The sequence below is a fragment of the Copadichromis virginalis genome, linkage group LG1, assembly GCF_057382275.1.
Source record: "Copadichromis virginalis isolate Kocher_CV1m ecotype Utaka linkage group LG1, C_Virginalis_male_GT1.1, whole genome shotgun sequence".
NCBI classification, from domain to species: domain Eukaryota; kingdom Metazoa; phylum Chordata; class Actinopteri; order Cichliformes; family Cichlidae; genus Copadichromis; species Copadichromis virginalis.
This window is the reverse complement of record NC_140618.1, coordinates 23,818,560-23,836,273: the sequence shown is the minus strand read 5'-3', so window position 1 is coordinate 23,836,273 and position 17,714 is coordinate 23,818,560. Positions and strand designations below refer to the sequence as shown.

The 17,714-nt window shown below is 38.6% G+C and overlaps 1 protein-coding gene across 1 annotated transcript; it reads left to right on the top strand.

The window, feature by feature from the left end:
• The first annotated feature begins 12,302 nt into the window (after positions 1–12,302).
• On the top strand, positions 12,303–15,017 carry LOC146718782 (trace amine-associated receptor 13c). Its single transcript, XM_085451572.1, has 2 exons — positions 12,303–12,636; positions 14,125–15,017. Exons 1-2 carry the CDS (start codon positions 12,354–12,356, stop codon positions 15,015–15,017), a joined length of 1,176 nt encoding a protein of 391 aa, XP_085307698.1. The 5' UTR covers positions 12,303–12,353.
• Positions 15,018–17,714: the final 2,697 nt, after the last annotated feature.

Genomic DNA, 17,714 nt, shown 5'->3' with positions numbered 1-17,714 from the left:
TATTTGAAGGTAGGAGGTCTCACTTGAAAGCTGTAGTCTTTTCTCCCTGAGGAAAACAACAGAGGATGGATGTGACCCTCAAGCTAGACAAGCTTTGCACATGGGCCCAGACCACTAGGGGCAAACGATGGGTGCCATTGAAATGGAGCTAGAGATGATTTTCAGCAGCACAGGCACGTGAAAAGTTCAAAAGTGAAAGCATGTAAGAAAGCTACAATAAGCTTGAGGACAAAGAGTCTATGCAGATAATGAGGCGTGGACTGAAAGTGAGAATTCAACAGCAACAGAAGCTCTGAGACACAACAGCATGACAGATGTTCAGAGCACCGAGGACCAAAGAGAGAAGATGAGAGAGGGTGGGGGGAGACACATGAGAGGCCAAACATGGGAGGGAAACAAAAAGAGAAAGGGAGCAAAGTGCTGCTGTGGACTTTACCTTGAAGCTCTGGGAAAGACCGTGTGCATGTGATAAGCTGTAGAGAGGGGAAACAGTGAAGTAGTGGGGACTGGAGATTAAGCGCTCAATGCAAGGAGAGAGAGTGGGAGGAAGGAGAGGGGAGAGGCTGAATCACATGGACAGAGAGCCGGAGTGTGTGAGAGGCTTTGTGCTTAATGTGTGCTTCTCGGGAGAATGAATGATGAGGACTACAGCTCCACTTTCTTCTCCACTGGACGGTGTTTAACAGGAATTTATTTCCACTAAGTCAGCATCTAAATACTGGATTTTGTTCCTGCTCTCAACCTCTGTCTTGCCAAGTGCTCTGAGGAAATGCCGGTAAGATTGTCTCATTAGATTTCTTGTAAATTGTGTTTTGATTAAATGACAGCAGCTCTTTTATTTTGACACAATTTCTTGATAATATAAGGCTAAATCCCCACGCTGTATGCATTTAGCTCTGAATATTAACTCATAATTACTCACTTAACAGAATTAAATTGTAATGTGTAACATTCAGAAAAATACTATAATTATTTGAAGCATAAGACTTATATTTTCACTTTAAGTTTACCAAAATATTTATATTTTAAATAGTCCCATTGCATTTTTCTTTGCTGGTTGTTATTGGACACAAACACTGAGTAGTCTCTGCGGCCACACAGATACGTGTCTCGTTCAATTTCAATGATATTTTTCACAACAGTTGTTTTTAGTGTTTTTATTTTCTTCTGTTTTATTAAACAAGAAAATTTCTTCAGTTGGAAGCTTTTTAAGAAATCTTAATCAGTGTAAGCTAGCAGTGTCAGCCTAATCAAACCTTCAGTGCTTTGTATTGGGGAAAACGCTTCATACTAACCTGCTAATCTGTCAGGTGTATCATGCTTGGTGTCTGACCATTCAGGCATGCAGCAGCTGTTGGCTGAGTCCAGAGGTGGGTGTGATGTCTGTTAGCTGTGCATAATTTCGATAGGGACAGACAGGATGTAAAGACATATAAGGACAAGTCCAGAAACACATGCTCTGATGTAAAAAGTTCATCATCTTGTGGGTGAATGGGACTTTTCAAATGTATTTAGTTCATTATTAAATACCATTACTGGGAAACAAGGCAATAGCAATCCTTGAGAACCATGATATCACTGACAGAAACAGCTTTTAGAAATTGTAGTGTAATTTTAAAGAAACATAGGTTTTAATTGATAAATTATTGATTTCTATTTTTTTCTCCCGGGAAACAAACCTGAGAAGAAGGGTGTAAATGTAAAAGCGTAAACTGGACATTTGTCAAATGTTTGATATGTTTTTACAGTTAAATACCAGAATGTCAAGTCTGTGATGCACAGTTTCTTTTATTCAGTTTGTTTGGGATCATTTAAAAATCCTATTAAACTATTTTTGTTCTTCTTGTTGTTCTTGTACTCTCTAAGTATTCATTTGTTACCCTAAATGCACAGCAAAGACCACACACAGAAAAAGAAAAACCTAATTTAAGTGGTTTAAAAAGGGTTGAGGGACTTCCAGAGTATTTCCAGATGTTGCAGTCCATAAAAAAGGGGGGTACACCCTGAATGTCTTATATGATCTCTCCATATAGGGTATCTATATATGTTAAAAAGGGGCTTTTTCAGTGTTCAGATCATCATTTTAAGTGTAATGTTAAGAAATTTTAAGCAATGGAATAAAAAGAAGAAAAGCTAGAATGAGAAACTACTGAAGTGACAACAAACACTGCCAGAGATTTGTTTTTTCAGACAGAACAAGAGCAAAAATATTCCCAATGATGTCAAAAACACACGAACAAAGGCAAAAATGTGAACTCATTTAAAAAAAAATTCAATGCTTTATAAACTGCATACAACTATATAACTGAACTGCAGTGATTTGATCATTCAGACTCTAAAGTTAAATGAAAATAGTACAAGGATAATTGTTTTATTTTGTTTTTTGAACACTTGCTTTCATTTATTATGAAAGCAACATGTTTAAAAATGTTGGGACACGACCATGTTTACCACACGTTTCATCACCTCCTTGTTTTTCAATTTGGGAACTGAGGATACTGACTGCTGTAACTCTAGAGATAAACACCTTTCCTTTTATTAGTTGATATTTTAGTTACTAAACAATCCAGGGCTTCCTTTCTCACATTTTTTCATCATTTCATAATGTGCAATTTTAAGTTGGGGACGACTCTGGACTGAAGGCAGACTCTTTGTGATGAGCCATGGTGCTGTAATACATGCAGAAGGCGATTTGGCATTGTGTGTGTGAAATTAGGAGTCCTTCCCTGAAAGATTTTGTAAAATGGCATCATGCATTACTCCAAAGTCTGCAACATCATTTAGCAATAATGGTGCCTACACAGATGAGCCCATGCACTGCAGAAGCTCAGACCATCCCAGGTGTGGATGGGAAATTAGATGCTTACAGCTTAAATAGATTAGTCTGAGGACAGCAGCTCATACTCTGGCAAAAGGATATGAGATGGATCTTTGTCAATTTTATAAATGAATCACTTTTTTTTTTCATATTTTGACTGGAGAGACTGGCACTGGTTTCCTAGAATGGTCAAGAGGGTGGTCAGCTCAACCAGGTGAGCCACAGCAGTGCCTTCACCTGGTGTTCTTTAAATGCTCTTTAAATCCTTTGAACCCTAACCCTGTGATGTTCCTGTCCATCCAATTTTTGGACGTTGCTGGCATCATATTCAACAAAACTTCTGCGTTCAAACATTAGAAATGTTAGTCTTGTACTATTTTAAATAAAGTAAAACCTTTAATAAGGTTCTCACATTTTATAGTGTCCCCACTTCTTTTTTTATAACCCTGTTTTTGTGAACAGGGTTATAAAACAACCCTTTTTAAATGTGTGCCTGTATGTGTTTGCTGTACACAGTGAAACAAACACAGACAGAATGACAGGCCAAGATGTGAAGACAAAATTGTATTTCTGCTCATGTGCTGTGGCAGTCGGCCTCAGGCGACTCTGACCCACTTATTACTGCAGATGACCCCTGTGTGCGTTAGGCGACCTGGCTCGAGAGCCCTGACCGGGCCCCCACGGTCTTCCTACATTATCTGTCACTCAGAGACACAGCCCTGTCAAAGAAGGTTCACTGCATGCAAGAACAACAACCTAAATGCAGCTATTCCACCACAAAGGACTCCATATAGCACAGCATTGTTACTGGAGCTTCTTTCGGGTAGTTTTATCTGTGCATGTGTTTAGAAACCAATAATGAACACTTAATCGAATAAATAATTAGAAATGACTTATTAAGTCAGAGTTATTTAGTCAGAAAAAAGTTTTTCCAGAAAAAACTAAAGACGTTAGATGTAGCAAAAACTATCCAATTAATACTCACACATGCAAACGCAAACTTTTTTTAAATCTGTCGGAAATGTCAATAAATTAAAAAATTTGAGTGTCTGGCAATTATTTCATGGTTCAGGCTTTACAGGGTTCAGAGGCATCTTTATTTCCAAAATTATTTATTCTAATGGCCATCATCTTCACTGTTATTCCTCATATCGGTTTGCACTGTTGTCAACACTACATTCCTGTAGAAAAAGACCTGATAACAAGTCTTGTAAATGGCTGTTAACTCAACAATTTATTTCTTGAGTAAAAAAATAAATAAATAAAATCGGGGAAGATCTGAAGACCAAAAGAGGTGAGAAACAGGAGAATTTCACTCGAATACACACAAAGAACTGATACTGTAGCTTATATATTTACTACTTTCATACCTCAGAAACATGACGCACATTGAATTTTTTGAAAATATTTTTTTAAAACATACTACACAGTAGACAGCCCTGCAAAGTCTATATCAATTAAAGAAGTGTTGACAGAGACTGAGCATGACTAATCGTCATTATGTGAAGACTTATTTGTTATTTGCTATGTGCTAAAATGTGGACATGGCAGAGTGCCTATCAGCCACTGCAACTACTTTTGCAGTTAATATGATGTAATTAATGATAAGATTCATTAAAACTGGAGATGAAATAAACATATATCTATGTAACGAATCACAACCAACATAGTATTAGCAAAAGAAACAAACCAAAAGACAGTGACGCCGTTCTCATTCACAAAAACCTGAGAAAACTGTTCAAAATACAGTCACCTGCTCAACTGATCATTACAGTTTTTCTCAGTCGATTTGGCAGTTACTGAATTTTACATAGTACCTGAGTCAGCTGCAACAATCAAAACCCCATTCACATTTTCAAAACTTGAATAGTTCACCACTCTTTAAAGTCTGAGTCATCAAAACCTTCCTGACTAAAGAGTTCTGCAAACAATGTAGAGTAAGAAATGTTCAGAAGCAAAAATGAAATGTGAAGGATTTTTTTATATAAAATGGAGAAAAGTAAAAACATACTCGTGAAATTGTGTGCATCAGAAAACAGACAAAGAAAATAGATCTGAGAACAAAGCACCAACTACTCTATGAAGTAGAGTCACACTACATACACTCAGCAACCACTTTATTAAGTATGCCTGCTCCACTGCTCAATAAAGTAATCCAAATATCTAATCAGCTTTTCACATCAGCAGCAGCTCCATGCATTTACGTATGTAGACATGAACAAGACAGCCTGCTAAAGTTTAAACCGAGCATCAGAATAGATGAAACATGGCCGAATGTGGCATGGTTGTTCGTGTTAAATGGGCTGTTCTGAGTATTTCCGACATTGTTGATGTACTGAAATACACAACCATCTCCAGGGTTTATGGGGAATCGTCTGAATCAGGTTGAGGTCAGAGGAGAATGGCTAGACTACTTTGAGTTTATAGGAAGGCAAGAATAACTCAAATGGTTGATTGTCTCAGACGGGCTGGTTTGTGTATTTCAGAAACGACTGATCTCCTGGGATTTTCTCTGCACACTTATCTCTAACAGAGAATGGTCTGAAAAAGAAAATATCGAGTTCTTTGAGTGAAAATGGCTTGTAGATGCCAGAGGTTAGAGGAGAATGACCAGACTGCTCCAAAATGATAGGAAGGCATCAGTAACTCAAATAACCACTTGTTGCAACCAAGGTATGCAGAAAGGCATCTCTGAATGCTTGATAGGTCAAATATTGAAGCAGATGACCTTCAGCAGCACACCGGCTGCCTTTCCTGTCTGCTGAAAACAGTAAACTAAGAGTAAAGTTTCCATGGGTCAACCAAAATTGGACAACAGAAGATAGAAAAATGGTATTGTAATGGTGTGGGGATATTCTCTTGCCACTCTTTGGGCCCCTTGGTAACAACTAAGCATTATTGTATATTGAGCAACTGTGTGATGCTATCTTGTCAATATGAACCAAAATCACTGAGCAAGGTTTCCAGCACCTTGTTGAATCTGTGCCATGACAAGACAGGGAACAGAGGAACTTCAGGAACGATTCTAACTCCCCCCTAAAGACTGCTATAGATACCTGAATCATAAAGAAAAAGATTAATAAAACTCCTAACAGCATAGAAGAATACTTTATTAATATTATGGAAAAACATCTCCCAGCTAAGAAACATGTTTCTCATATTTACAAAAGGATTATAAAGGAGTCATGCCAAAACACAGGCTATATTAAGGAGAGATGGGAACTAGAATTAAATGTTATAATCACAGATAATATATGAGAAGAGTTGTGCAAAACCTGTCAAGAGGGAATAAGAAGTCAATTGTAGAGAGAATTTGATTGGAAATTTAAAATCAGACTTTTCAGTACACCTCTTGTTATCTCCTCAAACTATAAAGAACCTAATATAGAACTATGTTGGAGAAAATGTGGGGAAATAGCAGCAAAGTGCACCTAATAAAGTATCCAGTAAATCTGTGGTGGGTAACAGAAAAGGTGTACAAAGCCTCTCTCGATGGCGGCCATCTTTGAGCTGTAAACATCCACACCAATCCCATGCAGGAATCTGCACACTCTAATTATTACACTCTTACTCAGATTTAAGACACAGCAATGGAGGGCTTTTTATAAAAGGAAAGAAAAGCACATCAGTCGCACAAGACGACAAAAACAGCAGTCGTAACGCCCACAAACAAATGCGCAGGGTAACTGTTGATAGTTAAGCAGTTTAGATGTTGGATCTTTGGTCCAGAACTGATTTCTACTGAGACATAAAAAATAAATGACCTTTGTCTTGAGGACTTGAAATTTCAAGTTGTGAAAAAGCTCGTATGTAAATCATCATGCAGCCTATTTTGTTGTGTGTGTGTGTGTGTGCGTGCGTGCGTGCGTGCGTGCGTGCGTGCGTGCGTGCGTGTGTGTGTGTGTGTGTGTGTGTGTGCGGTCTTTGCTGTCAGCTGCTTGTCTCACTGTGCCTGAGGTCTTGCCACAGGGAAGGCTTCCACTTGTCATCTTCACTCAAGGTAAGGGCAAAAAGCCCCTTAATGAGGTTCATCTCCCATCCTCCCTTAAATAATTTTCCTTTTGTTTTACCACCAGCACCATCAGGAAATTTAAAGTAAAATAATTACTCTGACTTGAAAGCAGTTGTCTAATCCTGTTGATTTTAAGAGCATATAATTTAGACTAGAATCAGTTTTTTTAAACACCCCTATGACACTGTATCTTTCACAGACAAAAGAATGCACTCATAAAAAGACGAAACAGTCAAAGGCTGAACTATGCTTGACGTCATAATTCCTCACCATTCGCTGCTACCCATTTTAAGAATTTTAGATTTTCAAGAGCTGCTTTCATAAATTGTAAAATGAAAACAGTCTTCTTTAAACACTCTCTTGGCCTTGTTCAGGCTGAGTTATCATTGTGCCTGCAGCTCAGTGTTACCGACACAGAGGGGGAGCAAATATCAAGCTTTAGAGAAAATCAAAAGGGCAGATGGATTTTCTCACAATCTGAATTTTGCTGAACTGAATAACAGATAACGATTCTTCGAAGCTCAGAATTGATTTTCAACATATCTGGCTAATAAAATGAATGCCTTTGGCCACTGCAGCACTGAAATGACAGGGATATTAAGTTTTTGGTCTGAGACTTATAAACTATAATCTAGTATAATCTGTAAAAGAGGAAAAATCTGTTTAAGAAAAGAACAAAACATAGAAATATTCTGGCCACTGATAAAGTCATAAAAATACAGAAAAATAATTGTTTATAGCTTTAAATGTCATATTTTGTGTTAAATAAAACTAATTTACAAGGGTGGAAGCAATGAAATGAGATCTTTCTTTTGGCACGATACAGCATAGACTACAGAGCACTGTGAAAACGTCTCAAGTTTCTTTATACGTGGCTTGGAAAATGAGTTAGCACATTTTTAACAAGCTTGAAAATCAGTATTTATTCTACAACACTTCCCTGGGTAAGTGTTCTTGTAATTTCTTGAAGTAGTCTTCAGGAATAGTTCTCCAGGCTTCTTGAAGAACATTCAAAGCCCTTCCTTGGATGTTGGCTGCCTTGTTCTGTTTTGGTTCAATAATACTGAGGTCCAGGCTCTTAGGAGGCCAATCTGATCATCCTAAATGATGTGTTTTTCTGCCCAAGCATATTTTTCCTGCACTAGCAGTGTGTTTTTGATCGTAGTCAATCAGATGCTTTCCAGATAGTATTGCATGTTGGATACAAATCCAACAATACGTTCCATCAATTTTGACAAGATCTCCAACACCACTGCCTGAAGTGCAGCCTCAAACCGTGACAGAGCCTCCACTGTGTTTACAGATGGCTCACTGTAACACTCACAGTTTTACCTCTCTGAGCTCCTCTGCATATATTAATGACACTGTGAACAAAAGTTTAAAATTAACAAAGTGCATAAAGACACAATTTAAAATAGGTTCAGTTGTCTGTTTTGTGTAAACACAACACTGGTTCATCACTTGAGTAAGGTGCCTTTTTTATTTGAATGATCGATACTGTAGCTCAGTGTTAAGTGTGCAAAACAACAACAACAAAAAGCAGAAAAATGATAAAAGCATCCATCGACTGCTTATTTCTGCTCTAAAGTGTAATCTTATCATGGCAGGTCTGGGAGGACTGACTTCCTTTAAGGAGCTGCAGTTAATGACACTTCTCCATTGTCCTAATTTTAAAACCCTGGAAGTTGCCCCTTGGTTTTTGCTGTGAACCGCAGCTGAAAGAGACTTGACTCCAACTAAATGACAGTTTGGGTTTCACTGACGACAACTTTCCATTGTTAGCTTTCAGATGCACCACAGTGGGGCTTGTGAGACGGCGAGGATGTAAAATTCATTTTAACAGAACTCCACAGAGAGCCACAGCTGTGCATTTTCCTAAGCATGCTTGAGCAGCAGAGGGGTCTTTGGGAAACTCAGGAACATGATACCAAAAAACAAACATTACAGATATGCACCGGATGTGTCTGCTGTTATTTATGTGCAGCTAATTTGTAACAACAATAATGTTTTCATGGAGGCATATGGGGCCAACCAGATTATGTTTCTGTTAGGATAAAGACAAACAATGTTAATATTGAAGTATTCAACATACTTTTAAGCTTGTGTTGAGACACTGTCAGCACACATCAGACTGCACTCTAGTTTTATGCAGAAAGAGACTGAACAATACAACAATACCACCCTGACCGAGTTGGTATTGTTGCCCAAAATTAATCACAGACAGGAGTGTGCTCGCTCTTCACACTTTGGACTCACATGTCTATCCTTTGCATTCATATGACTGCTGCTGTGGCCAGGACGTATAAATGTAGAACATCGTTCGCTCTGAAAAAATGTCTCTAAACAATCCAAGCAGCAATTGCATTTCTCAGCACAACATAACCATGAAAACGAAAGATTCGTAATTGTCTTTTGAGGCAGGGTTGACATGAAAGAGATGAGCTCAGAGGAAGAAATATCAGAAGTGACGAGAGCTTGACAGGAAAGCCTTGCTTTGAAAGTACAAGAAGACAAATAAAGCTCTTTCTCTTTATTTTACAATGCGAAAAGGTGAGAAAACCACGAAAGCTCATTTGTACCTATGAGGAACAGCATGCCCCGTTGTTTCATAAGCATACGCAAACGATGGGTAAACATGAAAAGTAATCACATACTTAGGATTTCTAGTATTTTGAAAAGCAAATGAGATAAAGCAGCCAATACAGAACATAACAAATTAAAATTAAGGCGTTAGGAGTGATCCAAAATCTTTTTGTCACATGAAAAACAGAAATGTCAGACAACCAAATGTCTTTTTTTCGTTTCAAGATAACCAGGGATGGAAAACCTCCAATAATGAGAACACTGTTTATAATTTACTCAGATGATAAGTGTGAACACACCACTGACATCTAGACATTTGCAATCTGACAGGCCTTATCAACATTAGCAGGAAGTAAAAGTGTTTCCAGCAAGTAAACGATTGACCCACACATGCTGGAGACTGAATCAGAATCAGAATCAGAATCAGAAAGGGGTTTATTGCCAAATGTTGAGCAGGTTTACAACATTAGGAAATTGCTGCGGTGCTTCAGTGCAAACATAGTGTCATAAATAGCACTTAAATAGACATGAAAAAATAAAAGTAGGGATAAGAATTAAAAGTGCTACGTAGAAAGATATGTGCATGAGATATACATGAGATATATACATGAGAATAAGAATTAAGAGTGCTACGTTGAAAGATATATACATGAGTGCAGGTGGTGATCAGTGCCAAACATGGAATGATGCAGTGAACACAGCGTAGGGTCATGTGTTAGTGGCGGGAACAGTCATATGGTTATTGTTCATGTGTCCAACAGCAGAGGGGAAGAAACTGTTCTTATGGCGAGAGGTTCTGGTGCGAATGGACCGGAGCCTCCTGCCTGAGGGGAGCAGGTCAAACAGACTGTGTCCAGGGTGAGAAGGGTCAGCTGAGATCCGAGCTGCACGCCGCAATGTCCTGGAGGTGTACAGGTCCTGCAAAGATGGGAGTCTGCAGCCAATCACCTTCTCAGCAGAGCGCACAACACGCTGCAGTCTCTGTTTGTCCCTGATAGTGGCTCCAGCGTACCACACGGTGATGGAGGAGGTGAGGATGGACTCGATGATTGCAGTGTAGAATTGCATCATCGTCCGTGTTGGCAGGTTGAATTTCTTCAGCTGCCTCAGGAAGTACATCCTCTGCTGGGCTTTCTTGATGACGGAGGTGATGGTGGGCTCCCACTTCAGGTCCTGGGTGATGGTGGTACCCAGGAAGCGGAATGAGTCCACAGAGGTGATGGGGGTGTCAGTCAGGATGATGGGGGGGAGTGGGGCTGTGTGCTTCCTGAAGTCCACAATAATCTCCACTGTCTTCTGGGCATTCAGCACCAGGTTGTTGTGGCTGCACCAGGACACCAGACGTTCAACCACTTGTACCAAAGTCACTTGTACCAAAGGTGCATCTGTGTAATCTAATTTATTGTTTGTAAAATCTTACATCTCAGTAAGAGTCACTTAATTAAAACAAATAACAAAGTGACCAAAATTTCAAAATGATGAAATTTCTTATCAGCTTTATAAATATAAATTTATTTTTCTGTTCATAAAGCTACGTTCAGCTGATCCCTTATTCACGAAGGGTCACCACGTGTTTCGTTTAGCAGATATTTAGCGTGATATCGTTTCCGTGATATCATATAATTTTTTTTGTCTCCGCCCAGGATCAAACCCACTTCACTAAATTGCTAATAACAAGTAAAACGTCAGGTTGTTTTATATCTGGCCCTTGTTTCCAGACAAGCTTTGAGGGTCTTTCATATCTGATCTTAATTCAACCCTGAACCATGAGCCAGTCACAGAAAAAATACACAAGTGTTTCCCTTGCTTCTCAAGAACCTCTAATTCCCTGCTGATATTAGTGAAAGGACTTCAGCCACAGCTGTGATGTTTTGTTGACCATGTTTCTGCACACAAAGCTGCACAGCAAATGCAGGCTTTGATTTGGTTTTGCTCTGGTCTGAATATGTCCACTCCTGTTACCTTTTGTTTCGTCCTCTGTGCGTACCTTCCTGCTCTCTGGCCCAGTGAACAGCATAAATGATTGAAGGACTCGTGTATTTAGTTGTCAGCTGAGACAGACATTTGGTACTGAACTCAGAGTTTCAGCATGGGAACTGACAGCATCGAGGTGCTTCCAACAGTGTTAGGGCACAGAAACAGCACGTAGCTGGTACACACAAGTAATAAATTCAGTGCCAATACTCTCCAGCTGGAGAAAAAGAAGACTACCTATGATTTGTAAGGCTATTTTTTATTCAGCCTTTAGTGTAACATATCTGTACTGCAACATAAGCACAACCTCTCTACCCTACACATGTCATATACTACAGACTTTTAGCACTTCAAACCCTTTGAGTCAAGCATATTATTGGATTACATGCTTCAATTTATATTAAAAGCTATGTTTGTAAGAACTGTTTTAATGCCACTGTTTGAATGGCAGCAAAGATATAGAGTATACACACTTATGTCTTATGGTGGCTTTCAGAGGTTAAAATCAAACATCCCTAAATTTGCAGATGATACATATATATTAAAAGGTTTGCTACTGACTGCAGTAACCGATTCAAAGCTTTAAATGATGTGATTTTGAGTGCTGCAAAAGTGCTATTGTGTCTGGTATGAACGACCTAAAATTATCTGACATTTGTTAAAAAATAAAATTTCTATTGAAATCATGAGAAATAACAAATTTAATGCGATTTTTAACAACTGCATTTAGAAAATCTTTTTAGAAATAGAGAATTAGAAAAAAAAACATTGGTTCAATTCGGCCATCAAAAAGAGAAATACCATGACTGTTAACTGTTGGACATAATGTGCTTATTATGTGATATAAGGTTTTCAATGCTTACCTATTTTTTTCCCATTAGGAGAGTTTCCCAGTCCAGGACATGGTCTCCTGAGTGGTCCCGCCACCACTGCATCACAAGCCTTAAAACCAGTCTAACCTGGGACATGACTGCTCTGCTTCCCAACGTCAGTGTTCCTGGGAGTACGGCAGCTTTGCTGGTGACCACTGACTGTCCGTTTAACCTGACTGCAGCTGCTCAGGCAGGACTGGGGTCAGGCCATTCACTGGCCCCACTATGTACCGTGTGTTGCTGTGGGGTTCTCAATCGCACCTTGGCAGTGGCATTCATGGTCAGCCTAGCATTTGCCATCGTGGTTGGGAACGTGGTCACACTTACAGTGTTTGTGCAGACCAGACAGTCGAGAACACCACAGGGATACCTGAAAGGTAAATGTTGTGAACTGTGTGTTGAGACAACTTTTGTTGTAATTTTGTGCTATATAAATAACATTTATTGAATTGAATTAAAAAATAATAATTGAACTGCTTTATCACCACATCTTAACATGTACATCTAGAGTGTAAATCAAGTTTCATGGATTGATTCCAGTAGAGCCCGACCAACATCAGATATTTACCGATATTTGATATGAAATCTGATATCAGCTGATATATTTTTTTCTTTCAGGCACAGGAAACATAAACAGATTTACCTGACATTGGTCATGTGCAGTTATTTATAACTCCTTACTAATATAATATAACGATTCTGTTCATATTGCTACATTAAGTCATAGATCACTGGTTTACATTTCTTGTATCTGCTGGCTGTTGTGTTTGTGTGGTTCCACATGCAGGAACGTTGTAGAGTGCCCTCTGGTGGACAAACTATGCAACCTTAATACTAACAACAAGATTATAAGAGTTTGTTCCACCTCTTCTTTCCTTTTGTATTTTAATTTATCCTCTGGTATATCACATAGATATTACTGGGCAATATATCGTCCCTCAACATTATATTGGTAGGGCTCTAATTTCAAGAAACGCAAAAAACAATTCCTTAGTAAAATTTAATTTCCTGTTTGTAAAATGCAGTAATATTAAAGAAGACTTTTTTTTTCAGTCTAGAGAGATATAAGAGAATCTTTAATTTTAAGCAATAAATATATTGTAAATTGTATTATATGTATAATGTATAAGTATTGCATTCCTTTCACAAGGTGGCAGTGACCAGAAGGGATTATAAAGTATTATAAATCAACTTCAAATTCAAATTCAAATTTTATTTGTCACGTACACAGTCGTACACAGTCGTACACAGTCATACACAGTACGATATGTAGTGAAATGCTTAGACAACTGCTCGTGACCTAAAAAAAAAAAAAAAAAAAAAAGGCTATGAATAAGATAGGAAATAAATATGAAAAATTAAAAAGGGTAAATTTAACTAGGAAGGAATAAAATATAAATTAAGGTTAAAAATGAAATAACTGTACAACACAAATTAGAATGAAGGGTAAATTTAACTGGGAAGAATAAGATAAAATATATAAATTAAAGTTGAAAATAAAATAACTGTACAACAAAATACACAATACACAATATAGAACTATATAAGAATGTATGAAGAAATATAAATAAATAAATAAATAAATATATACACAATAACAGCAGCTGTACAAGTATTAACTGGAAATGAAGAATATAGTGACCAGTGTTGTGCAATCCACATTATGTCTTATATTAAATAGTTTCATTCAGCACAACCGATTCATTTAAATTTATGGAAAACCTAAATCAGAAAGGTTGTTTTTTAAATTCTGCAAATAAAGCAGTTCTTGTGATTAATGGTAAAATGCTAAGTAAATGATAATAAGGAAAACTAAATACAGCTATCCAACATGACATCTTCCTCTTCTTTCTTCTCTGTGACAGTGTCTCTGGCCATAGCAGATATGATGGTCGGTGTCCTCGTGGTTCCTTTTTCCATCTACACTGAAATCTCTCTGATGGTAACCACCACGCCCCCTGTTTGGTATCAGGGTACTTCTACTTCCCCTGCCAACTCCTCTTCTCGTGGTGGACTAGTAAGCCCATGGCAGCCCTGCATGCTGATTGGTCCAGTGTTTGCTGGATGCACATTTGTTTCCATCAGCACCATTTTCCTAATGACTTTGGAGCGCAGTGTGGCCATCCTGTGGCCACTCCAAAAGGACGCCTTGGTGACCCGAAGACGAACTCTGTTCCTCATCCTGTTCTCCTGGGCTTCCAGCTTTCTGCTGGCTTTAGCGCCTCTCATCTTCAGCAGAAACTTCACTTTGGAGTACAATGAGTGCAGTCGCATGTGTAACTACACCCCACTCATGCTTGGAGGCCATCTCCCGCCTGATGCCAACATCTTGTTGTTATTCCCAGCGTTCGATTTCACACTGCTCGGTGGCACATTGGCTGTTAATATCGTGTCTTTCACTAGCATTCGGCGGTACTCCCAAAAACGCAAACTACTCTCAGAGGGGAGTCTGAGCGATGGAGGAGGAGGAGGTGGAGGATGCCCTCACAGGCCCTCTTTTTCAGACATCAAAGCAGCCAAAACAATTGGCATATTAACATTTGCCTTTACAGCATCCTTCACGCCCATTGCAGTGTTTGTGCTCGGGAACGTGGTGGGATACACCTGGTGTAATTTCTCCTTTTTTGCCTTCTGGATTCTGACAGGAAACAGTTGCTGTAATGTTATTATTTACAGCGTCAGGGACCACCGCTTCAGGAAGGGTGTGACCCTGCTGTTTCAACGAGATCAATCCCCCCCGCATGGCGAGAAGAACTAAGAGACGCGTAAATCTGTGTTGTGGCTGTGACCCAAAGTATGACTTGGAATAGTTTAAAAAGTAGAGAAAGGTGAAGAATGGGTTTATTCGCTTACTCTGTGAAAAGATTGTCATCCCTTTCCTGTTTTCAAAGAGAGGAAAAAAGGAACCCTGCCTATTTCAACTTGTGGTCCTTAATATGCCATCAATAATCTCTCTTGCTAAAGCATTATGTTAAAAACATATGAATTTCATCCATTAAAAAAGCAGCAACGTTATTCCATATTATGACCTATAAAGGCTGTGATTATTTTACATGTGCAATGCACTCTGGATTGATGATGGAAACGAGTTCGACTCATTACGCTACGAAATGTCTAAAGGAAACAAGAAAAGAGATATTAATCTACACAGTTTTCTCATCCATAGCAAGAGAAAGGGAAATGATCGGGCACATGCGGATGAAGACAACTTCCAAAAGACCCCGAGCTGTGTTCTTGACACTTCTGTACTAACACATTTGATTAATTTAGAGCTCACAAACACTTTTTGTTGTTGTTGGTGAGAAGCAGAAGCTAAGACCAAAAGCTGCACCTATAATTTGTCTCCCCAAAAATGCAGACAGCAAGTGAAAGTGAAAATAACTTTAAGATAGCCTGGGAACAGAAAGTATTAAATGTAAAGATGCTCTGCAGGCAGCAAAATATAACTTATGGCAGGTGCTGCCTTTGAAAGTGCACCAAAGTGTGTTTAAGAGTCTATAAACATAAAGTGTCTTGAGGAGAGATTGACTACATTAAAAAGGTGGATGGTCGGCTGAAATTACAGGTTAGGAAAGACATTTTATCATAACCTGATACACTCCCCTTTCACACCTCTCAAGTGGCTGCACAGAAAAGGATTTTGTCCCATGCTTGCTTCTTCAGCTCTGTGATCGTCTTCATTGTTGGGGTTTTTTAGTGAAGAGGAAACAGAAAGCAGGAAGAGAGAGTGGTGGAAGACACTCCACAAAGGGCCACGGTTCAAAGTCAAATCTGGTTAAATGCATTTAGCCTTTCAGCACATGGTTGCCTGCTCAACCTGGGAGAAGGTCATCCTCGTTTTTTGTTTTTTAATTCTGAGTTATGCCAACAGTCTTTTCATGTTCAGTTATGTCATTCTCAGATTTTAGTTGAATGGGATGTGCTATCTAGCCCAGCGGTTCCCAACCCCTGGGCCTCGGACCGGTACCGGTCCGTGAGTCGTTTGGTACCGGGCCGCGAGAGTTGAGGCTCAGGTGTGAAATGTATAGTTTTCAGGGTTTTTATCGGTTTTCAGCGTTATTTTGTTATCGTTTTTATCGTTTACTCGGTTTTCCTTGGTCTTTTCACGTGTGTTATGAATAAATCTTCTTTTTTTCGCTACCGGTACTAGTTTTATTTTGTTGTATTTATCTGCGACACCTTAAAGGCCGGTCCATGAAAATATTGTCGGGCATAAACCGGTCCGTGGCGCAAAAAGGGTTGGGGACCGCTGATCTAGCCTACCTGCACCATAAATAACAATGGTGGCCTATTATTTTTTTTTATTAAAAAAAAACTAAATATCTACATTACATCATGTTTAAGTTGTTGTGGTGTTGTGGGCATAATAAGTCATGTCTTTGTAGTCGCTTTTTTTTTACAGTTAGTAAACATATTTATTTCTGCTAAGATGTTGACCATTTTACCACTGACTTGCTTTTTAAATCAGCCTCAAGTGGTCATTTGAAGAACTGCAGTTTTTGGCATTAAGCATTACCTTCATTATTAAGCCCCATAATGATCAAATCTGCCTATAAACACATAGAAAGTTTCCTTACCTTTCTTTTTTTTTTTAATGTGAGTTTCTGTGGTTCATGTCCAGGGTAAAAAATAAATCAACAAATAAACAGTTGCCAAGTAACCACTCTAGACGATTATTGGTGTCAACAAAGAAACAATTTAGTAACACCTTTGTGAGGTTTAGAGGTGCTGGTAGGCGGAGAGTTTTGTTTTTGTATCCAGTTTTTAGACCAAGCCATTTCCTGGTTTAAGCTAATTTGAGGTGTTTTCATCACCTAACACGTTTCCAAAAAAGCCGAGGCTCAAGAGTTCCCATAAGTCAAATGTAAATGCCATTCAAATGGAAACACATAAAACTTTAAATGAAAAAGTTCTGAAAAAGTTAAAAAACGCTTTCAGGTTTGTCCACATATTATGGATCGTGACTGAAAAGGTCATTAACTGCACAACAGCAAGTCCTTGCAGTGAGTCTACTGCCACAACAAATCCATATCCTCTCCCCGGGTGTCCTTGTTTCCTCTCTCCAAATCTAAACCTTGCTTTCAAAGGGCTTTAATGAGCCTTTCACAAATTTCAGAGAAAAAAGTATGTCAAGGAGCCACAACAGCCACAACTGCATAATGAGTAGTTTATTTGTAACTTTTTTTTAATCTTTTGTTTGTTTTTGTGTTGTTTTTTAATGACAGCAATGTTTTTGTCACCTGTTAATTTATAATGGGGTTTGTTTGTAATTAGAAATCATGTTACAGCCTCCTCATAGGAAACAGTTAAGGTTACTTTTAAAATCCATTAATTCAGTTTATTTTGATAACAGTCTGCCTCAAGTATCAGAAATGCACTTTATCAGTTGCTATATGAGCCATTTCCATTGTGCCAGGTGTCGGACACAAATATTATTTTGGACAGATTTTTATTT

Excerpts from the sequence above, each read along its gene's own strand:
- LOC146718782 (XM_085451572.1), top strand. The coding sequence starts at position 12,354 with ATGACTGCTCTGCTTCCCAACGTCAGTGTTCCTGGGAGTACGGCAGCT. Across the intron at positions 12,637-14,124 it reads ACCACAGGGATACCTGAAAG|TGTCTCTGGCCATAGCAGAT; the intron begins GTAAATGTTGTG and ends TCTCTGTGACAG.